Source organism: Mya arenaria, chromosome 16 (genome assembly GCF_026914265.1).
Source record: "Mya arenaria isolate MELC-2E11 chromosome 16, ASM2691426v1".
Lineage (NCBI taxonomy): Eukaryota > Metazoa > Mollusca > Bivalvia > Myida > Myidae > Mya > Mya arenaria.
In genome coordinates this window covers 23,322,109-23,344,008 of record NC_069137.1, presented here as the reverse complement: position 1 = coordinate 23,344,008, position 21,900 = coordinate 23,322,109, and the positions used below count along the sequence as shown (strand labels likewise).

At 34.6% G+C, this 21,900-nt stretch overlaps 1 protein-coding gene across 1 annotated transcript; it reads left to right on the top strand.

Moving 5' to 3' along the window:
* Nucleotides 1–1,332: 1,332 nt before the first annotated feature.
* Nucleotides 1,333–10,029, top strand: LOC128221503 (uncharacterized; the record flags this gene model as incomplete). The annotated part of the gene is made up of 5 exons (XM_052930110.1): nt 1,333–1,413; nt 8,223–8,399; nt 8,642–8,858; nt 9,117–9,275; nt 9,538–10,029. Coding segments are annotated over exons 2-5 (966 nt in total), but the record flags the coding sequence as incomplete, so codon positions are not given.
* Nucleotides 10,030–21,900: the final 11,871 nt, after the last annotated feature.

The window sequence follows — 21,900 nt, the reverse complement described above, 5'->3', positions numbered from 1 at the left end:
AATAGACTATGCCACATAGTTGATATCCATATTGTATGAGACCGTGACCGTTGAAATAGACTAGGCCGCATTATTCTTTTCCATATTGTATGAGACCGCCACCCTTGAAAAAGACAATGCCCCCTTTTTTCATATCCATATTGTACGATACCGTTACCCTGGAAATAGACAAGGCCGCATTGTTCATATCCATATTGTACGAGACCGTGACCCCTGAAAATAGACAAGGCCGCATTGTTCATATCCATATTGTACGAGACCGTGACCCTGGAAATAGACAAGGCCGCATTGTTCATTTCAATATTGTATAGTTTTAGACTATGCCTAAATTTTCATATCCATACATTCCGCAAATAGTTTAGCTCCCATCTTGCTTCTCAACATTGTATGAGAATTGAATGATGGTTATACAAAGGGAATAAACAAGAACAATGAACTCTTCACCCTGGCAATACACAAGCCCGCATAGTTCATCTCCATACTTGTGACAAACCGCCCTTGTTACAATCCAAGCCTCATTGTTCATCTCGGTGGTGTATGAACCAACGCCTTGAAAATAGACTAGCCCTCATTGTTCGTCTCAATATTTGTATCAGACCGCTCTCCTTGATACAAACTAGGTCTGATTATTCATTTTCATAGGTGGCTGTCTGGTACACCTTTGGAAATGTTACGGATGCTATAACATGATTTAAGCTAGGCCCAATTATTCAATTTCATAGGTGGTTAAGACCGTCACTCTTGTTCATTTCTCATGTGTATGATACTTTAACCATTGTGTCCCATTGTTCATTTCATAGTTCATACACCTATCCCTTCGCAATGGTTTTCAATATATCTATGAAATAAGCAATGTCTCTTATAGTGAGCATATAATCTTATGTTAAGTCAGACATCGAATAAATTACTTTTTTAAAACGTTATGCAAGTGTAAGCTAGAGATCTATTATCCTACCATTTTTGAAAACGACACAAAATGGTCCATTTTGAAGAGAAACGTTAGTAACGTGATTGGAAAATTGATTTTTTTTTCAGCTTAATATTTTATAATAAGTTTTGTTTGATGTTTGTGCAGAAAATAAGTGAAATAACCCAATTTCAAGTTTAAAAAAATCGTTGTCAAAATATAATATATGAGTAAGTATCCATCCGGGCAAAATGTTGATTTGGTTTATGCAAGTTTACTTTGAAATACCGATTTAAACCCAGTTATCAAGCTTATCACTAGACTTAAAACATAATCAGACAAGCGTCCTCCTTTCTCGATATCTCGCGTGATATCTCAATGGTATTTGATCAGTTCACCAGTTCACAGTGCGACACTGACAATATCATATGTACAACTAGGTAGAGGTATGGCCCCCGGAAGTGGGCGTTATTAGGATGATAAAGAATATACATTTTCAAAGAAAGGTAAGATATTGTTTGTTAATTACCTATACGTCTTTGTATGTGAATAATGTCGTCAGATTTGAAAACTGCTTATGCTAATTTCCAACTAAATTGAACAGTGCCTGATGTTGTAAGTCATGTGTTTTTCAATACCTGTCTTACATTTAAATTAAGGTATTTTCATATTGTTATTTAGACTTGTAATGACAAAGGTGTTGTTTTTGGATAGCTGCCGATTCATTCGCTACCGCAGATATGTTCAGGGCTAAATTAAGGATTATATGGTAGAGAGGGGCGTTAGTGTTGGGCGCGACTCAAGTGGTGCGACTTTTCTCTCAGGCACAACAATAATTAGCTTCAAATTAAATACTTTTGGTGGGTGGATTGGTGCGTGGTGTTCACCCACCATAAGTGTGCTTTTTTATTTTATGGATCTTGTTTTACCATGATGCCATAAAATAATTTACAGGGTAATGATATCGCCCGGTAGTTTCTCAACCAGAAGTACTGTACAAGTATATGTACCTGTATAATCGAAAAGTCAATGATGGATATCAAAAATGAGTTGTTCCCTCTGCTTTGTACTTTATCACACATCACGTGATTACCTTTTAATGAATATGAATCGCAGAACTAAAAAGATTCACGAATAAAGGATTTTACATAACTTTTGTTTTTCATCGACTTAAATAAAAATATTTTGCTCTTATTTCGAAAGTGTTATTTTGTTTAATTGGTAGGAACTAATACTGCTTACAATAGCTAACGTTTTATTTGAGATGTGTTATTAATACTAACACTATTCGACTATAAATGTTCAAATTTTTCAAGTAAACAGACAGAAACCAATTCAGAAAACAATGTCTCTACTGTAAGCCAACTTAGGTTATGTAAACATGTATATAGCAGTCAATATGTTCCGATATGAACATCGAAAACACTGCGTATCGTTTCATGAATAACTATGTAGTATCATACAATGTTAGCCTTAGGTATTCTACCCTACGTCAAACCAATCAACATTAAGCATTGAAGGATTATGATTTGGCTGACACGTCGAACATACCTGCTATTTCAATGTTTAGACCATTCTACGCATTACTATCATTAAATATTTTATAAAGAAGAAGTCCTAAACGTTTCGTATTTTTGTATTTTTGACCTTGGAAAATGGTGACACTGAGTCCAGGTGCCTTTGACTGCTTTGATTTGGATAATACAGTCATGTTTTCGGATTGTTACCAAGCTAAAATGAATTTAATCTACCTTTAAAAGACAATAGTAACTAGCGGTAGTTGATATTTCAACAGTGTACCCATATTATCAATGCTGTAATAAATATCCGTTCTTAATATTTGAACAGACCTCCGCAAAGGGAAGTTACATTTAAGATTAATACGCCCGACATGAACCTAAGAAAGCCAGTTTTAAACCCCTTGTTAAATTGCATGTATCTCTGAAACACCTGACAATAAAGCTGAGCAAATATAATCACCGTTTGAACACACCTGAAGTGTCTTCATTAGATAACGGGATTTCAAGTATGCATGCTTTATCAGATTTAAAGTACAGTTTTCAAAGTTTTCATTCCTTAACTTGAAATGGCGTATGTTTGAGACATGATCGTTGTGGGGTACATCTCATAAACAATTTCATAGTACAATTTGATTTCTAAAAACGTGTTTAAAATTATTTATTATAATAAGCATCAAACATGTATACATTCACATTGCTAATAGATTGCAATAATGTTCACTTTTTATTATGATGAATTGATAAACACTTGATTTCGTATGTTTGTTCAAGAGAATAGCACGAAGATTCCAAAGAAAATACGGAAATGTACGCATAAATATTACATAACGTATTATCGGTTCTGCACGATTTATTTCTGATACATGAATTCTTAGTTTTTATTTTTATTAAGAAATCATTTATTGGCGACCTTGGAAGTTAACAATCGAATTTTACAAATCTATTTTATCATTTAATTTGAATATAGAGTGATAATGGAATTCAACTTCCTCGTTATCAACGATAATGTAAATCTTTATATGCACATACATTTCATTCTACAACTGAAGGTTGATTTAATGATAGACCGCGCTTCTGACTATTAACATCGACCAATCAATTATTATAATGTTTCCATGGCGACAAAAGCCATTACTTACGTACAGTAGTCGCACTTTAAATTCAGTAACTCTTATTCGAAGGTATTGTGTTCAATAAGTTCTTTAGCGCTTGAAACTTACCGAATACCGAGATAAGACCAAATACATAACGGCAAAGGGGCGCTATCATTTAATGGAAATTTATTACTAAAACTACCGAATATGTGGCAATTTAGCCAACAACACTGTGTTGTTTATTGCATGATGTTCGATTTCGATTGAATAGAATCCCTAATTAAACCGATATATCGTTCATTGTACGAACATAGGTGTATATGTGGATTGCAGTAGTTCTGGTTGGTACAAACAAGGCAAAGTCAATGTGGTTGCTTGTATTTAGATACCTGAAATTCTGATTTGCCCATTTGTTTTGTCAAACTTCTGATTTTCCCGTTTGCCTAAATCATAACTGCAGGTATCTATACATATTAATGCTCGTAACGGTAGAATGTGCAAAAGCTCTACTTTATATAATCCTAACGAGGTAAAACTTTCCGGTACAAACAATTGGTCGTTTATAAAAAATATGATGGCTAAAATGAGCTGTATCATGCTGGCTTATTGGATTGATAATGTTTGAGGCAAAGGAAACCTGGTCCATATTTCTTGAAAGATTAATGATTTGTTTGTTATTAAAGAAGTTTTAACTCCAGAGCTATTTCTGATTTATGGAAAGATAAAAGGCCATTAGTCGTCGGGTTTTTTTAAGAGAAGACATTGTTTACACGTACTTTTACAGGATGTTAAAGATAACAGACGGTAGCTACAAACATGGTAATCGGAATGTTATACAAAAAAACAATATTTCAATCTTGAAAAAAACACGTTATAAAGTTTAGTATTGACAATATGATTAGGCAAGAATGATTGCCACATAGATACTTGAAACTGTCATGCCAAGTGTGCGATAAATGTTTAACAAATATACATGAACGGACTCTTTATACCAACGATAATATATACTTAGTTCGCCTCCACATTATGATTCAAAAACACAAATGCGTCAATATTTCACATGAGAAAATTACTTATACATCGTCTGGTAGTTAAGCTTTTCCTTATCCTGTGTGAAATTTCTATTTGATGTTTCGTGCATACTGTTTAATCTTCAAATCCACATTTTCTTTCTGGTTTATGAGCAATGTTTTATGAACATATCATGTTTAAACATTTAATGCTGAGGATTAACATATGCCGGACGTTTGCATAGGTTGAAGTATCGGTCTAGGATATTGACAGATGAGGGCTGCATGCATAAAACAGGGATTGTGACTGATAACGAGAAGTATATCCCGACAGTGTACATATGTGAGAGTATCCGTCAAGGATATTGACTCATGAGGGCTGAATGCATAAGTCAGGGATTGTGGCTTATGGTGAGTGACATATCCCGACAGTGTGCATAGATGACAGTATCCGTCAAGGATATTGACTCATTGGGGCTGTATGTATAAGACAGGGAGTGTGGCTTATGGTGAGTGACATATCCCGACAGTGTGCATATGTGACAGTATCCGTCAAGGATATTGACTCATTGGGGCTGTATGTATAAGACAGGGAGTGTGGCTTATGGTGAGTTACATATCAAGGCAATGTTCATAGATGACAGTATCCGTCAAGGATATTGACTGATGAGGGATGTATGTATAAGACTGATGAGGGATGTATGTATAAGACAGGTATTGTGGCACTAATATGTGTCAGGACATTTGGATGATGAGGAGTAATGTACATTATCGGCCGGGAATTATGAGATACATGACATGAATATTTTATATAATAATTACTTAAGAGAAAGTTTATTTCACGTCTTGAATCTTTCATCATTCGAGTTAAAATTACATACAGATAATTTGATCTCACCAAATCGACATACATCAAGTCAACTAGATATCATGATCACGTGATCAGTATATACGAAACTCACGTCAATACATTTATATTGAAGATACAACAAAGCAAAACGTTATCAAATTCAAACTGTTATCTTGGCTCTGATTGTTCGTATATCATGTTTGGGTTTAAACAGTGAAGTGTGTTAGCTTGCAGAATGTGATAGTATTAAATAATCTTATATTTGGCTATGATAGAAAATGTTTTGAATATATCTGAACTAGCATGTATAAGCTTCCTATGAAATAACAATTGTTTGAGCACGGTAAACAAATATTCTAGCAACATTTATCTGATTTGAAAACTGATCTAAAGACCCTCTTTGAAATCAGGCCAAAGCACCTGCAGTATTGCCACTGCATATATGTCATTTGTACCAAGGAAAGTGGTATTGCGCATGCGTGGCATTCTATTTGAAATCCCAATTCGATCGCTTATGCAGTTCAATAGCATTAATCTCAAAAACAAGATATGAACACCCGACAAGTTATTTCGGCAACCACAGATAACCTGAATTTATAGATAATGCGAATTTCATTAAATATATATATATCTATGTGCTGAAATATTTAAATCATATCTAATCGATTACTTTAATGGGTCATTTTTTTCAATTTTCATTCAACAAAGGTCAAAATAAGACCGGTACGCAGGGTTCATTTACAGAATGTGTAAACTATAAACAAGACGTTTTACAGAAAGCAGGACGAATATCATGAATTACACAAACTTAAAGATTTTTTTCCTGAACATAATCTTCCTTTTACTATATACCTTCAAAGATACTTTCAAACTATTTCTGAATAAACATAGCAAACTATATTAACGTTTTAATTTCATCAAACCCCACAACACGTAAGCAACTAGATAAAATAGTACCAAGGATATATGTAAAATTCAAAATATGAATGGCGTATGAATATAAAATATTTAAGCGAGACCGTGACGTCACTTATGAATTGACTAAAATGAAAGTAAACGTCTGCCATCTTAAAACAAGTAAACGATTGAACTGGTAAATGTCTGTTTAATTCATGGAACCAATAACTTTAAGGGCACTCAATCACTGTCACTCTCGATTACACTCTCGTAGAATCCGTCTACGTTTGTTTTTCTGTGGCGATCTTTCTTCGTTGTTGATAGTGATGTTACAGTTGAGTAGCCGAGCATTTTGAAGGACTTTTCCTGAAATGTTTTTTGTGGAAGATACTTCGGAAATGTTGTTTGCTACATTTGATTGCATTGGAGCGGCGATGTCATCCGATCGAGCCGGTACTTTAAGCGATGATATTTGTCAGGCAATATTTGTATTTTTGTTTACAAAATCGCGTTTGTTTACTTACAGCTGCCGGTAGTATACAAGTATTTTTGCAGCCGACACATTAGTTACCGGAAAATCGCGTTCGGTTTTGCGATATTCTGCATATTTTAACAAACAATTTGTAAATGGGATTTTTTTGCTATACATTTGTTTACCTTATTAATGATTGCTGTTATATACAACTGAACAAAAATATCATATCAATGATTTATTTATATGCTTTATATGTAAACCAGGGCAAAATGGAATCGGAATGGCAGAAATTACCGAGCATGTTCGATCAAAAAGATGTAGTCCCGTTCTAGTGTTTAGTACGGAGACAGAAAAATGCAATGTGTTATACGGAATTTATTTTCGATTCTTCGTGTTTTTCAGTTGAAAATGCCGTATTTTGACAGAAAATATATAGGTATATAATACAAAGGTTTATCGCTCAAAATGTATGTTTGTTAGACATGTATATATATTGTTTTAAAATCAAAAGACTGCCACATTAAGAAGAATGTAGTAAAACATAATGGACTTTAATAGGGTATAAAAGTTATTCAAACATGGCAAATAATTTGTTAACCACATTATAGTTTTTTATTTTAGGATATTCGAAAGTAAAATATCGTGGGTTTTTTTGTTGTGCTTTTTAACAAAATCGACTCAATGGCAGTTATCTTTTTGAATGAAGACATTTGACTATTAAAATAATGTGTCTATTATTGATTGAAATATATTTTTTATTTCATTTGTCGAAACATTTAGCAAATGACTACCGCCTGACACAAAACTGTTGATCAAATATCAATATTACAATCAGGGATACTACTGATTTGTTTGCTTTAGGATTTTATACATCGCAATCAGAAGTATCATCTCTCGAACATTTAGTTTTATTGTATATGTCTAACATGTCAAAACGTTGCCCAAAGATATAATATAGTTATCATAAACACAGCAAATGCAAAACAGATATCGCAATAAGAGATATGTCCGCATGCATTGAATAAAACAGAACTGTTAAATATGGAACCATTCAGCAAGAATGACCAGATGACATACATTCACCAGATAATTCGCTTCTTAGCTAAGCTTAGCTTAGAGTTACGCCACTCCACTTGTCCAAACAGATATGTTTACCTTAACATTACTATTAATGCAATACAAGTGTCCTGTTACAAGATCACAACTATCTTAAACATACTATAAATCATTTACATTGGAGTTTATTTAATTTGTTTTCTAAATGCGCGGATAAACGCCTCTCAGTTGTGTGTCTTTATTTTCATCTATATGAATGTAAGTTGAATGTCAGACACATGCGTGCACACATGCGCCCATGCATCCATGCACTCATAAATCATGCACCAATGCACCCTCATCATACTCACGCACGCACGCACGCACGCACGCACGCACACATACATAGGTACATACTAAGTTGTTATCTTCAGGTAGCTCCGGAAAATTCTGTGGAGTCAGGCCGTGTTCAGACCAGATTGAATCACCAAGGATAAGGCGCATGACCCACAAATGGCTTCATACAAAGACATTCTGAAAGAGAAGGAGAACCAGAACTGGCTTAAAGGCTCCCTCGCATTAGGATCACCAAGGCCGGTCTACGGGATCTTGTAGAAGGCGACTCATACCGCGTTCAGCAAAAGATTTATTCCTCAATCATCCAGGCTCGGAACCTCGCACCTGGGGCATCATGAAATCTTTGTCTGACGGAGAACCTTATACGGTGTCCTACAAAAGGACTGTGCTCAACTCCTCGAAACTGCAAGTATCACAATTCTGCACTAAAAATGTCCAGACCTTGCCCCTCGCAGATATGCGATGATTTTCGGGACGAATTATGCGCTGTTCACAGATACGGAGGACCGTCTTGGAAGAACACTAAGGCTGACCAGTGGTGTTCCAGCCATTGGCAAGTTGCCAAATATTTTATGCCACCTGACGGCTACCAAGATGTTTCCACGTTTGACGAGACAGATTTCAATGGCATCATAAGCGTCATGATCAACTGTACAGAGATCCAACGAAGCGTTTCCTTCAATATCACTAACCAACCCAACGTTTTAACGACGGTATGATGTATACATGTGTAATCAGTACATTGAAATTAAAACAATGTTCCTTAAAATGAGTTATCAATGTTTAAATCGATCTTAAAATATGTTATAGTTTGCCCCGGCAACATGGAGTGCGGATTTTTTACGAAGTGTGATTTCCACGTTTTCTAAAACAATTTATTCAAATGTATTCAATAATATATAGTATAGTGCTTAGTATATTTTAGCACAATGACACAATATTTTTCAAGTTCTGGTAAATTTACATTCCAGGCTCGGCAGATTAGTCGAAGTATTCGTCATTCTCCAGATTTGAAAGTGACAGATAACGACTTAGCTGACTATTTTGCCACACTGAATACACTTCTAACAGACTCAAAATATCTTGCTAGTGACAGCAATGCCCAACAAGCTGTTATTAAACTAAAACAGGTAAATATTTATATCATTAGAAAGAAAGGCGAATTACATGAAATGTTCTTATCACGCTCCATTTTAATTAAGTACTAGACGCTTCAGCAACAATACTACAATATATGTTAACACTTAATACGTTCAAGCAACATTTTGTACTGTATTATTTCATTTAATCGAATGAATCGAAATCAGTTATGTACATGTATTTCACTTATAAATCTGTACATCAATGACATAGAAATGTCATTGTAAGATCTTTTATTGGCTATTTGTTTAGCTTGAAAAAGACACTATTTCAATATCGTCCGAAGATGTCCGTGAACTACTTGAAGAAGCCAGAGCAACAATACAGGTTGGAAAGCATGAGCTTGTGATGTCCTTGGAGACAGGAAAGCAAGATGTACAAAATGTGGTTGCTGTAGGTTTAAGAGCAGTTGAGACTGGAAAACGTGAAATAGAATCGACGGTGTCGGAGAGTAAAACATCAATTGCTACTGTAAAACGTCAACTAGAAGAGACGGTTTCGAAGGGAACAAGAATGGTTGCAACTGGAAAACGTGAGGTAGAAGAGATGTTGTTGAAGGGTAAAACGGCCATTGCAACTGGACAATTTGAAATAGAAGAGGCGGTGTCGAAGGGTAACATAGCCATTGAAACAGGAAAACGTGAAATAAAAGAGACGTTGATGGAGAGTAAAACAGCCATTGAAACTGGAAAACGCGAAATGAAAGAGATGTTGTTGGAGAGTAAAACAGCCATTGAAACTGGAAAACTCGAAATGGAAGAGACAGTATTGGAAGGAAAAATATCGATTGAAACTGGAAAACGCTTTATTGAAGAGACTGCATCAGAAGCCTTGCTGAGAATAAGAGACGTTTCTTCCCTGTCAAACGTAGAACGGAAGGAAGGTAAATGCCCAAAATGTTCTTTCGTTTATGCGTATCAACACAATAAGGAGTTTTATAAGCGAAATAACAGCAGTATAAATTTCAGCTTAAACATAGATGTTTTTGAAAAATAAAGATACTTCATCGTTTATCAGGAACAAATGTTTACCCTGTATTGTTCTGAGAATGTTCGAATAAAACATTAGTGCCAAATACAACTGCTCGAACATATATTCGATGTTGTATCATCTATGTAGTATAATTTCAAACTTCGCGGTAAATTCACACAGCAACACACTTAAAAACTAAAATGCCCTACCACGCCTACAACGAATATGTCAACAACAAAGCGTGGTCTTAATTAAATGAATATAATACTGGTTTATATATAATGTATGCACAATGTGAAATAAAAAGACTGTACTTTGTTCACAGATCTACGACAACGGCTGACAAAATATTACCGAAAGCGACTCAATAGTGCGCCCATATCGCCCCTGTTGTCGGACAAGAACGAGAAACTTGATATGTTTTACGTCCCTCCAAAAATCTTTGAGAAAAATCACAGAAAGGTTGGTACGGATATGAAAGGAAAGGGAACACCTGTGACATCTAACCGACAATTGTTCTGTCAAATTGATGAATTCAGAAAAAACGTGTTCATTGTTGGCGAGGCCGGAATGGGAAAGACATCATGTGCCGCAATGTGTGCTTTAAAGTGGGCAAATCAGTTATCATCAACTAATACGATTAACGAACCCGACAAGCATTCTTCAAATCAAACGTTATCTGAGTCTTTGGGGTCACTTAAGTTGTTTCAAACAAACAGCGATCTTAAAGAAATGTTCCTTCTCGAAACAAAGGAGGATGACCAATTTTGAGATGAAAACCTTACTCTGAGAGATAGCTGCGACCTCTGCGACCTGACAGACATGATACGCGATCAGCTCATCAACATAATTTATCAACAAGATGAGAGCGCTTGTGCATACTCAACTATGCAAAGTGTTTTGTCCAACAGCAAATGCGTGATCATAGCAGATGGCCTGGATGAATGGACTCATCCTAATGAAACAAGTACTCCCATATTTAGCGCCAACAATAGATGCAACTGTCATGATAACATCCCGACCCTGGAGGATGTCCCAACAACGCGTAAAGGACACAAACATTGACACGTATCTTGAAATAGAGGGAACTGCGGATATAAAGCTACTGATTCAGAAAATATTGAACATTCTCAATGAAACAGTTGAAGAAAAGAGAACATTGCTAGATTTCATCAAGTTTGTTGATAGAATGGATGTAACACGTCTTTTATTCATACCTATTATAGCAATGTTACTTGTATATTTGTGGTTTGAGGGAATGCATGAATCCTTTTCTGTGTGTGACATATACGGATATACTATTGAAATGATGTTTGGGCGTAAAGCTCTTCCTGTTACTTTAGTGTCGCAGAAAAATGTTCTTTTCCCACGATGTTTCCAGTACACGGAAAATGTACACAAGTACTACAGCATTGTTATGGAGATAGCACAACTTGCATTTACAACTTTATTTTCTAGCGACCGAACGTCGTCCTTAGTTTTTAAGAAAGTCGACATTTTGCCGCCCGTTAATCTCATGTTTTTACTGAAGTCCGGAATTTTACAAGAAACAAAAGCAGCATCTTTGATAAGAAAGACATCAAACTACTCGTTCATCCACAAAAGTGTTCAGGAGTTTCTTGCTGCAGTATACATATCCTCCCATCCCGAAGAGTTTTATAGAGTTTTAACTTCCTTTTATGAGAAGAACGGTGTCTTGTTGGATATTTCACAGGTTTTCATGTTCATGTGCGGTCTGAACATTGAGTTAGCAAATAAATGTCTGCCATAATGTCGAACAGTATCCGCAACGATTACGAGTTCTTGACAAATATAATAGGCAATCATATTCAGAATCTGATGGTCTCAGGCTATAAGGAAGCCAAAGCCAGTGAACAAGTGGGTATTCAGCTGTCACTGTTTGATTATTGTTATACTACTGAGTCCGATACATTAGATGCGCTGCTATCAATGAACAAGTCCAGGGTACGTTATATCACTACCAAGTATTCTTGTATAAGCCATGAGAAACTTCAGGAAGCGTTCAGTTGCTCCACGGACACACTATTCTTTGTAATGATAGATCAACAGACTGGAAAGTATGACCTTTCGGCGTGCAACCGTCTCCAACACTTATCTATCACTAGATCTGAAACGACGGACATCGTGGTCAAAACTAAGAATTTACTTTCATTAGATTTAACTTTTGTTTCAAAATCGGTTGAATATAGCATTTTGAAGTCATTTGAACATGGGTCGAATAATTTTAAAATCTTAGTTATAGAAGGCAGTACCAACAATGCTTTATTATGTCAAACTCTTCCACGACTAACACATTTAATACGCTTGAATATGTCGGGTATAGACCTAGGTAATAACGCACTGCTACTACCACATTTTGTCGAATGTGCTCATCTAGAAGAGGTAACAATGACGGCGCGGTCGTTGAGGGGTATGGTGGAGTGGCTTGAAAACCGCACAAATGGTGTCAGGTGTGTCCTAGATGGATGTACCGTGGCACCAAAGAAACAGTACCAAAAAATAAAACGGTATATTCAGACAAGAGTGAATTTGAAGTCTGAAATACAGGACGGCCTTTTGATCATGGAAACTGTTGCTGTTGAAACAAAGACTAATAAATAGTGATTATAACAATTGAGAAACCTATGAGTTATCGTTGTGTAATTGATGTGATAATTGTTGCTTAAATAAACGGAAATAACAGGGATATCAGTTAGAATTGTGTTATTGGTGTGATATCTGCTATATAAATTGAATGAAGTAATATAGATATGAGTAATGGAATGAGTGAAATAAAGGAAACTTGACTTGAGTAAACATTGTGTTATTGATATGATAGTTGCTATATAAATTAAATGAAGTAATATAGATATGAGTAATGGAATGAGTGAAATAAAGGAAACACGACTTGAGTAAACAATGTGTAATTGATGTGATATTTGTCATTTAAATCGAATGAAGAAATAGCGATATGTACTGTGTTATTTATTTTTTATATGAGATGCATAAAGAAAAAGGGGAAGGCGTTAACACTGTGTAGTTAATTTATTGTTGTTGTTTTTTTTATAAAAAAAATCGATTTAGTAGTAGGGATTTGGGCTCGTACGGTGTTTTTGGAATGATGTTTGTAATACGAGTTATATGAATTAAATGAAGTAATAACGATTTCACTAAGCACTGTGTTATTGATGCAATATGTGTTATATAAATTGAAAGAAATTATTAGAATGATATTAAGCACTAGTAAGGACTATGTTATCGATGTAATACTTGTTATATAAATCGAAAGAAGAAGTAAAATATGAGTAAGCACTGTGTAATTTATTTGATGTTTTATATTATCCAAATGTATTTACTGTTCGTAAATCGTATGTAACGGATATTTTACATTTGCTTTATCCGACATATAGCACTGACTTTATAAACTATGTATATGTATCACTTTATATTCTCTTTGGCAGAAACGTTATACAAGTTTGAAAGATGCGAATGCTTTAATATGAAAGCAGCAATACTGGTTATAATTATGGCGTGGTATGTAGATATTGCATGTAATAAAATCAATTGAATTGATTTTTCGTTGTTTAATTGTGTAACAGTAGTGAATATAAAGCGGTCTAATTAAGATGAATATCTTTGTTAATAGTAGAGTCATTTTCAATGGCATTAAGTAATGTTTTAACACTGTTAAATGCAGTACTTTGCAGTCATTTTAGCATGGATTAGACAATTGGAGACACTTGGTATAATGTATCCTATACTTGTAAATGATGACCGTAAACCTCGGTTAGCACCTTCTACTTAACCGAGTCACTGTCACCTTTTTTACTGAGGAGGAAATTCAAGCATGGTTGTTGATGGGGCTGGTTAAGATGTTGGAAAACAGTGTAAATAATGTGTATTGTTATCGATTTGTGTGTTGTGGCGAACCAAACACAGCGTATGAAGTGATTAAGATGGGAACAGTTTTATTCTTAAATCGTGGATAGATAATAGTGCTCTCGAAGACGTAGTTAAATAAGGGCAAACACACATATTAGTTTTAATGTAAATCGAGGATTTGAAAAAAATCATAATTGTTCATCATAGTTGTATTTTGCCTTGTCACATGCTGCATTGTCACATGCACTAGGGTATTTCAAAAACAAAACATTTGGCACAAATTATATAACCACAAAGTGTCACGTGTCATCGTAATCGACCTCATGCGATCGTCTTGGTCATTGTTTCTAGCAAATTTGCTTAAAGCAGTTGTAACTTGTACTATGTTGTGTTTTTTTTAATAAACTGGCACACTTGTTTATAACGGGGACATTCAGTGCATGCAAGACACATGGATGTAGGACAAAGGTCATGGTCGTTTTTTAAAATATCTGTGCTTTGAAATTTGGATGTTCAAAAAACCTAGTACAAATAGTGGGTTTTGGGTGGATGGATGGATGGATGGATGGATGGATGGATGGATGAATGAATGAATGAATGAATGAATGAATGAATGAATGAATGAATGAATGAATGAATGAATGAATGAATGAATGAATGAATGAATGAATGAATGAATGAATGAATGAATGAATGAATGAATGAATGAATGAATGAACGAATACACGAACGAATAAATGAACAAATAAATAGATGAACGAATGAAAGAACGAACGAACGAACAAATGAACGAACAAACGAAAGAACAAACGAACGAACGAACGAACTAACGAACGAACGAACGAACGAACGAACGAACGAACGAACGAACGAACGAACGAATGAATGAATGAATGAATTAATTAATTAATTAATTAGTTAATTAGTGAATGATTTATGAATTAATTAATTCTCGCCCGCAGACTCTTAATAATTGGTTGTATTCGGTACTTTAACTTTAAATTAAGTTTGATGATATTTCGTTAAAATTATGAGGGTTGAAATTAAGGGGTAGCGGAGTAAATATTCTTGGATAATCATTAATAATTAAACTGACCTTAGGGATCACACAGGTCGTTTAAAAACAATAAAGATGCTGTGAAACACTACTTTCACGGACACGTGTATTTTTGGGCTTCTTTTCGTGCACTACGTCCTCTAGGTATGTGTACTTTTAACAACCTTTTAAAATGGATAGATTGATGTATACGATTATCGGCAAGCTTATACACAATACCTTTAATATCAGATGCAACATTTCGCTACGTTTCTTAAAGCACACACAAGTGTGTGTAAACAAATAGCTTGAGTTATCAGCGATCAAATTGCTTTGAAAAGGTTGAACAATCAATACAAACGTGAATACATTATAAAAATGACAGTCATACCACATTGAAAATTAGCCCTAAATACTGTTAACATCACACAGCGCAATTCAAGTCGGCTCCTGTATCAATTACATTATATACCATGTGTTGATATGTGTGCTAAACTGAAAAAAATATTCTAGTTTAAAGAAGCGTGAATAAAATGGAGAAGAAAGGATAAAATGTGAAAAAGGGGCGTATCCAGGAATTGAGGTTAGAGAGGAGCACTTGGGGGGTCCGCTGACTCAACGAACCGAAATAAATACGTTTTTAATTGAGATATTGGGCTTGGGGACCTCCTTTAATCAACATTGACTATGGATATATGTTTCTGTTTGATAGGGCACCAGTATAAGACTTATGTTCTGGGGTTGTAATTATTACTCACGTATGGACATGTGTTTTTTTTGAAAAATATCTAAACAGGATTGAATATATCGCGACATTAAATAAATATATTTGGCTAACTATAATAACTACAAATTTGAATGTCAATGAAAGTTGTTTCCAAAAGGATAAGTCCATAAGAGTTACAAGTATCAAAACCGTAGAAGGAATCTGGCAATATAATTGTACAATTCTGAACAGAACAGTCATATAAACTTAGCCTCAGTGAAATACCTTGGATGCATGTCATTCATTAACAACTTATTCGTATATTTCGTGCGTTCATGAAGTTTAAACACTAGGGCTCAATTCTATGAAGTGTATAATCCGACTTTAATTTAAATTACCTCAAGGCCTTTACACAACCCTGATTTAGTTTGCGACAAAATAATGTAGTGTTATATGAAACATTCTTACCATTTCTGCAAACAGTTACAAGTTATCTTTGTTTTCCATGTATGCACATTCATTGAAAGAACACTAAATCAAGTTTAAACTTACTTCATAATGCAGTTTTGAATTCACTCGGGCATATTGATTTATATCAGCAGTGGGTTGCATGTTGAGCAATAATATCGTTTTGTAAGACGATTCCCAGCATCTTTGCATCAACTTAAGGTAAGCCATCCACCCTTAGGATGCCGGAATATGCCTGTGCATTTTAGATATTAACATTTGATTTACTTTTACAATATTTTTTTTTGTAACATCAAAATGGCGCTAGTATTATGATAAGGACATATTAATTGGAGATAATACAACAAACACTTTATTTAACAATACAGCAATTTGATTAATATCTGTCTTTAATAATATAATTTATATACATAAAAGCTTTCACTGAAAACTATTACAGTTTTAAGACTGAGTGGTTTGTAACTTTAAAATGAAACTTTACAAGTAGCCTGTTTATGATGGATGGCGTTCTTTAAGAAACTAGACAGTTGACCTTGACTGATTTTTAGAAAAAACAAATCGTTTCGCAAAATGATTGACATCATGTTGACATCACCTGAAGAAACTAGATAATTTTCCTTGTCTAAACGACAATTGTGCAAACAGGCGATAGATTGTCGATTGGATATCGTAAAAAAATTTTTTACCTCATATTCTTAAATTAATATCATACTAAATATTCCCTCACAATAGTTATATCGGGTTAATGCGGTATATCGGATTATTTATTTTTTCGACATAATATATTTAATTTACAAGTTTTAATTTATGTTTGAACATATGTTATTGTTCTTGTTCGTAAACAAACATACTTTAGTCTAGTATTTTACCTATGAGTGGGGGTAATACATACAAGCACCAACAATATCTATGCAAAAAGCTACAAAAACATGCTCAGTAGCAAAAAGTTTAAACATAAACCCGGTTTAGTGGCAATGGCCAAACGCCAAAGACATAGAACACAAAATCACAAACAAGAAAATATAACAGCACAATACTCTACAAACAGCACAGTGCATAAATACTATATATATAAAAATAATTGGTATGTGTATCAAGAGTTGTTAGGTACCGCCTTGGAACAGTCAGTAAAATGTAAATTTACTGGGGGTTTAAACCAGTTTATGTGCACAAACCTCACTCTTATCCCAACAATCCTTAATAAAGATAAAACGCAAATGGTAAATCTTATCAAAGTATGCACTAACTTGAGGAAACTTATCAATAAAACAAATAATAATAAACGAAAAGGTAAACCCCAAGTACTTCTATGATTAGAGATCCCAACTCTATCTGCAGACGGAGGGAAACAATTCAGAGCACCTAATGCAAATACCTTTCAAAGATACGATGCAGTCATCGTTAGAAACTAAAAACATCACACACAGTCTGCCTTATAAAATAAAAGGTTTAAAAATCACACAAAAGTTCAAATGAGTTTGGATAACTGTTATAACAACATTAGATTAAGACCCTTTTCCGGCGTCATTGTTACGTCAAGTCTTAAGTGGAGTATGAAGTATAAACGTAAATAGAAAAAGGTACATTTGAAATAAATATCTTACGTTTTAGAGTGTATGAAAAAATGATTGCTAACGACGTAAAATACCAGTTTAACATTTATTGATTAAAGGGAGAATAATAATTTACAAAATGTTCACAGAAACTCTGTATAAGATTAGAGAAGTAGTCCTTCTTACAAATGAAATTAAAGGGCAACAACCTGAAAATAAAACTGTTTTATTTTACATATGGTTATATAAATGTAAAGTAAGTATATGGTTATTTCATGCACTGTTGAAATTAAACAATAAATATGTTTCCATTTAATAACCATAATAATAGTCATTAAAGAATGACATCGTAGTTATACATGGAATCTAAAATGTGTTTACTATCTTGTGTTCAAAATGTTTGATAAATTTCAATGTGTATTATAATTATAAGTGTTATGTCCATAAGGAAGCCTGGATATGCTTTCGTCCAGCAAGTAATGCTGATCGCTTAAAGAACGTCTCGTATATTATATCATAGTACGTAAAATGTTATGTACTTAATTTGTACATGTCTGATTTGTAGTATATAAAAAAAATATTCCTTTCTTCACCAGAGCGCAATGATTCCGTTAACATATCTTCTCAGTCAATTATTTGAGAGTGTATGCTTTTTCTGACGGTTAATAATAACAAAAGGTTAAACACGTACCGGCTTTTGTCACACGATATCTTAATTTATTTTGGTAGTTGAAATCTTTGACCACAACCGAACACTACAATTGCCTTACACATGATTTGTACGATTGTATATCGGTTATACTGATCTATATTCTGCTCCAGCAGGATTATAAACATGTGAAGTCATAGTCGTTTAACTGATAATGTTATATCAGGAAAATACGATTCCTCTTTATGAAATCCTTACATTATAAGACACTTAAATACTAAGTAGAAAATGTTTCGTGAGCGAAGGATACATTTATGTTAAAGAAAACAAACATTCAAAAACGTTATAACCTGCCATTAAATTAGTCATGGAAAAAGACAATTGCTGTAAGCTCAAAACAAAGGAATCACGACATAGTATAGAAGAAAGCTTTGAAGTGGTACTATGCCTTCGTTCACAGGGTTAATATTTTAAGGGAAAGTAAATAAAAGAACATTCTTTCCCTAAGTCCAGTCATAAACATACATTTCATATCTCAGTGGAAAATGACAAGCCCAGCCATCTCTCATGTTGTTTAACAGTTGAACCGAATCTGCCATTGGTGTGATTATATAAGATAAACGCATAGACCAATTAACTGAACCGTTTGTTCCACGAAAAGCGTATCTTGAATACATTTCAAAACCCGGTATGCTGCATTGCCTTTAGTTCAAATAATATAAGGCATATCTAATACTATATGTACTGTTTCATAAACGCGCTAAAAGGAAATGGCTTCTTGCTTTTTAATAAAATTAAATTGTCTATTTGCAGATTTTTTGTTGTTAGAAACACAAACAATACAGGCCTAAAATAAAGCATACGAGTATGACTTTACATTTGAATAACGCATTATGTCCTGTCATGTCCTTCAACATCGCGCATTAATTATCGCAAATAGCATTGCAGAAAATAACTTATATTATGATATAAAGTTTTATGTAAGTGGAAGATCCTGATCCATAGCCCTATTCTTGAGTAATTTTGAGTAATATGGAAAGTGTTACACAGTGCAGATAATAGTGACGATTTCTTCCCAAAGTAAGCCGATATGGAGAAACGAGTAATTGGCTGTACATCGTCTTTTACACAGACTGCAGATATTTGTTTCTTTTTAAACATCTCTAATTTGCTTTGTTTGGTGTTTCAAATGAAATAAGTAAATACAACTGGATTATGCCAACAGCCGATACATTACCACAGTTAAAAAATCACAGCATTTTAAATTGTTCCGCTAAAACATCATTACATCTACACAGAACGATTTTTGTTATCTTATTTTATATCATTTTTTGTAATGTAAACCTTTTGTCAATTATTATTCGCCCTTTAATAACTAAATTTGTAACGTTACAATGAAACCCTGAAAATATGTTAAAGATAAACTGGTGACGTGAAACTTGTGAACGCAGATATGACATCAGTAAATAAAATTGTTTAATGTAAAAAGCGCATTAAAAAAGCATAGAATCCGAAAGTATATAAGTAAATGAAGCTGTTCAGCTTAAATGTTATAGCATCTAAGAGGAACGACTTTTGTTATTTTAAACACATTTTCTGTTAACCTTCGGTAAATGATTATTCTCCCTTTAATCAATAAATTATACTAAGTAATGTTTGTAATATAAACCTTTTGTTAATCATTATTTTCCCTTTAATCAGTTAATTTTGCTGCGTTACAGTCAAATCCTACAAATCTGTTAAAGATAAACTGGTGTCGTGAAACGTATGAACGCAGAATTAATCTCGGTAATTTAAACTGTTTTATGTAAATAGCGCATTAAAACATGTAATTTTAAAGTATCAAAGTAAATAAAGTTGTTTTGCTTAAATTGCATTACATCTAAGGGGAACGACTTTTGTTTTCTTATACATAGTTTCTGTTGACCTCCGAAGAATGATTATTCTCCCTTTAAGCAACAAATGATATCATGTTTGGATTTAACTCTATAAATATGTTCAAAATGAGTTGATATGGTGGAATATGAGCACGCAGAAATGAAAATCCGAATATATTTCGTAAAAATGCCATATTTTTCAGCTCGAATCCAACAATAACAAAGTCTTCTTCGACATGTAGCTAGGAACTTCATGGACAATATTTTTACAAACATTTAAACTCTGCATATCTGAACAGTCTTTAATGACTAAATTTGCCATAATTATATTGATCCTGATGACGTTGGCCAGGATATAAAATAGTATTAGCAACTGTACAGTCGAGACCCGTTGGCTAGAACTATCTTGGCTCGAATTCGTTGTTGGCCCGAACTAGAGGTAAAGGACCGATTTATTTATACTGATGGTAAACAATCCCGCTTGGGTTGAATATTCCAAAGCTCGAGGTATTTTTGTTGGGCTCTGGGAGTTCGAGCAAACGAGGTTCGACTGTACTTAACACATGGATACATACCAATTAATCGTTAGTTAGTAACAAATGCACTAATAGATGACATTCTACTGAACTATTTAACATGAAGAGTGCTGAAAAAGAATTTGTAGCCTTACACTCCACCAATGAATAGTTTCATATATAACAAAAACGGAACAGAAGTGAGCGAAATACAAACTGCCTACAACTGTGACGCTGTGTGTCTTGAGTTCTTGGTAGGGCTTTGTCATTGCAGTCGTGTAACCTTTTGTGCCTCTTGTTGAGCTCTTAGTAGGGCTTTGTCACGGGTCACTGTAGTTGTGTGACGCTGCTTGTCTCACGTTGAGCTCTTGGTAGGGCTTTGCCACTGCAGTCGTGTGGCGCTGTGTGTTTCTTATTGAGCTCTTGGTAGGACTTTCCCTCTACAGTCGTGTGACGTTGTGTATCACTCGTTGAGATCATGGTAGTGCTTTGTCACGGTAGTCGTGTGACGCTGTGAGTATCTCGTTGAGCTCTTGGTTAGGCTTTGTCACTGCAGTCGTGTAACGCTGTGTGTCTCTCGTTGAGCTCTTGGAAGGGCTTTGTCACTGCAGTCGTGTGACGCTGTGAGTATCTCGTTGAGCTCTTGGTAAGGCTTTGTCACTGCAGTCGTGTGACGCTGTGTGTCTCTCGTTGAGCTCTTAGTAGGGCTTGGTCACTGCAGCCGTGTGACGTTGTGTGTCTCATGTTGAGCTCTTTGTGGGGCTTTGTCACTGCAGTCGTGTGATTTTGTGTGTCTTATGTTGAACTCTAAGTAGGGCATTGTCACAGTAGTCCTGTGACGCTGTGTGTCTCCCGTTGAGCTCTAAGTAGGGCATTGTCACTGCAGTCGTGTGATTTTGTGTGTCTTACGTTGAGCTCTAAGTAGGGCATTGTCACTGTAGTCCTGTGACGCTGTGT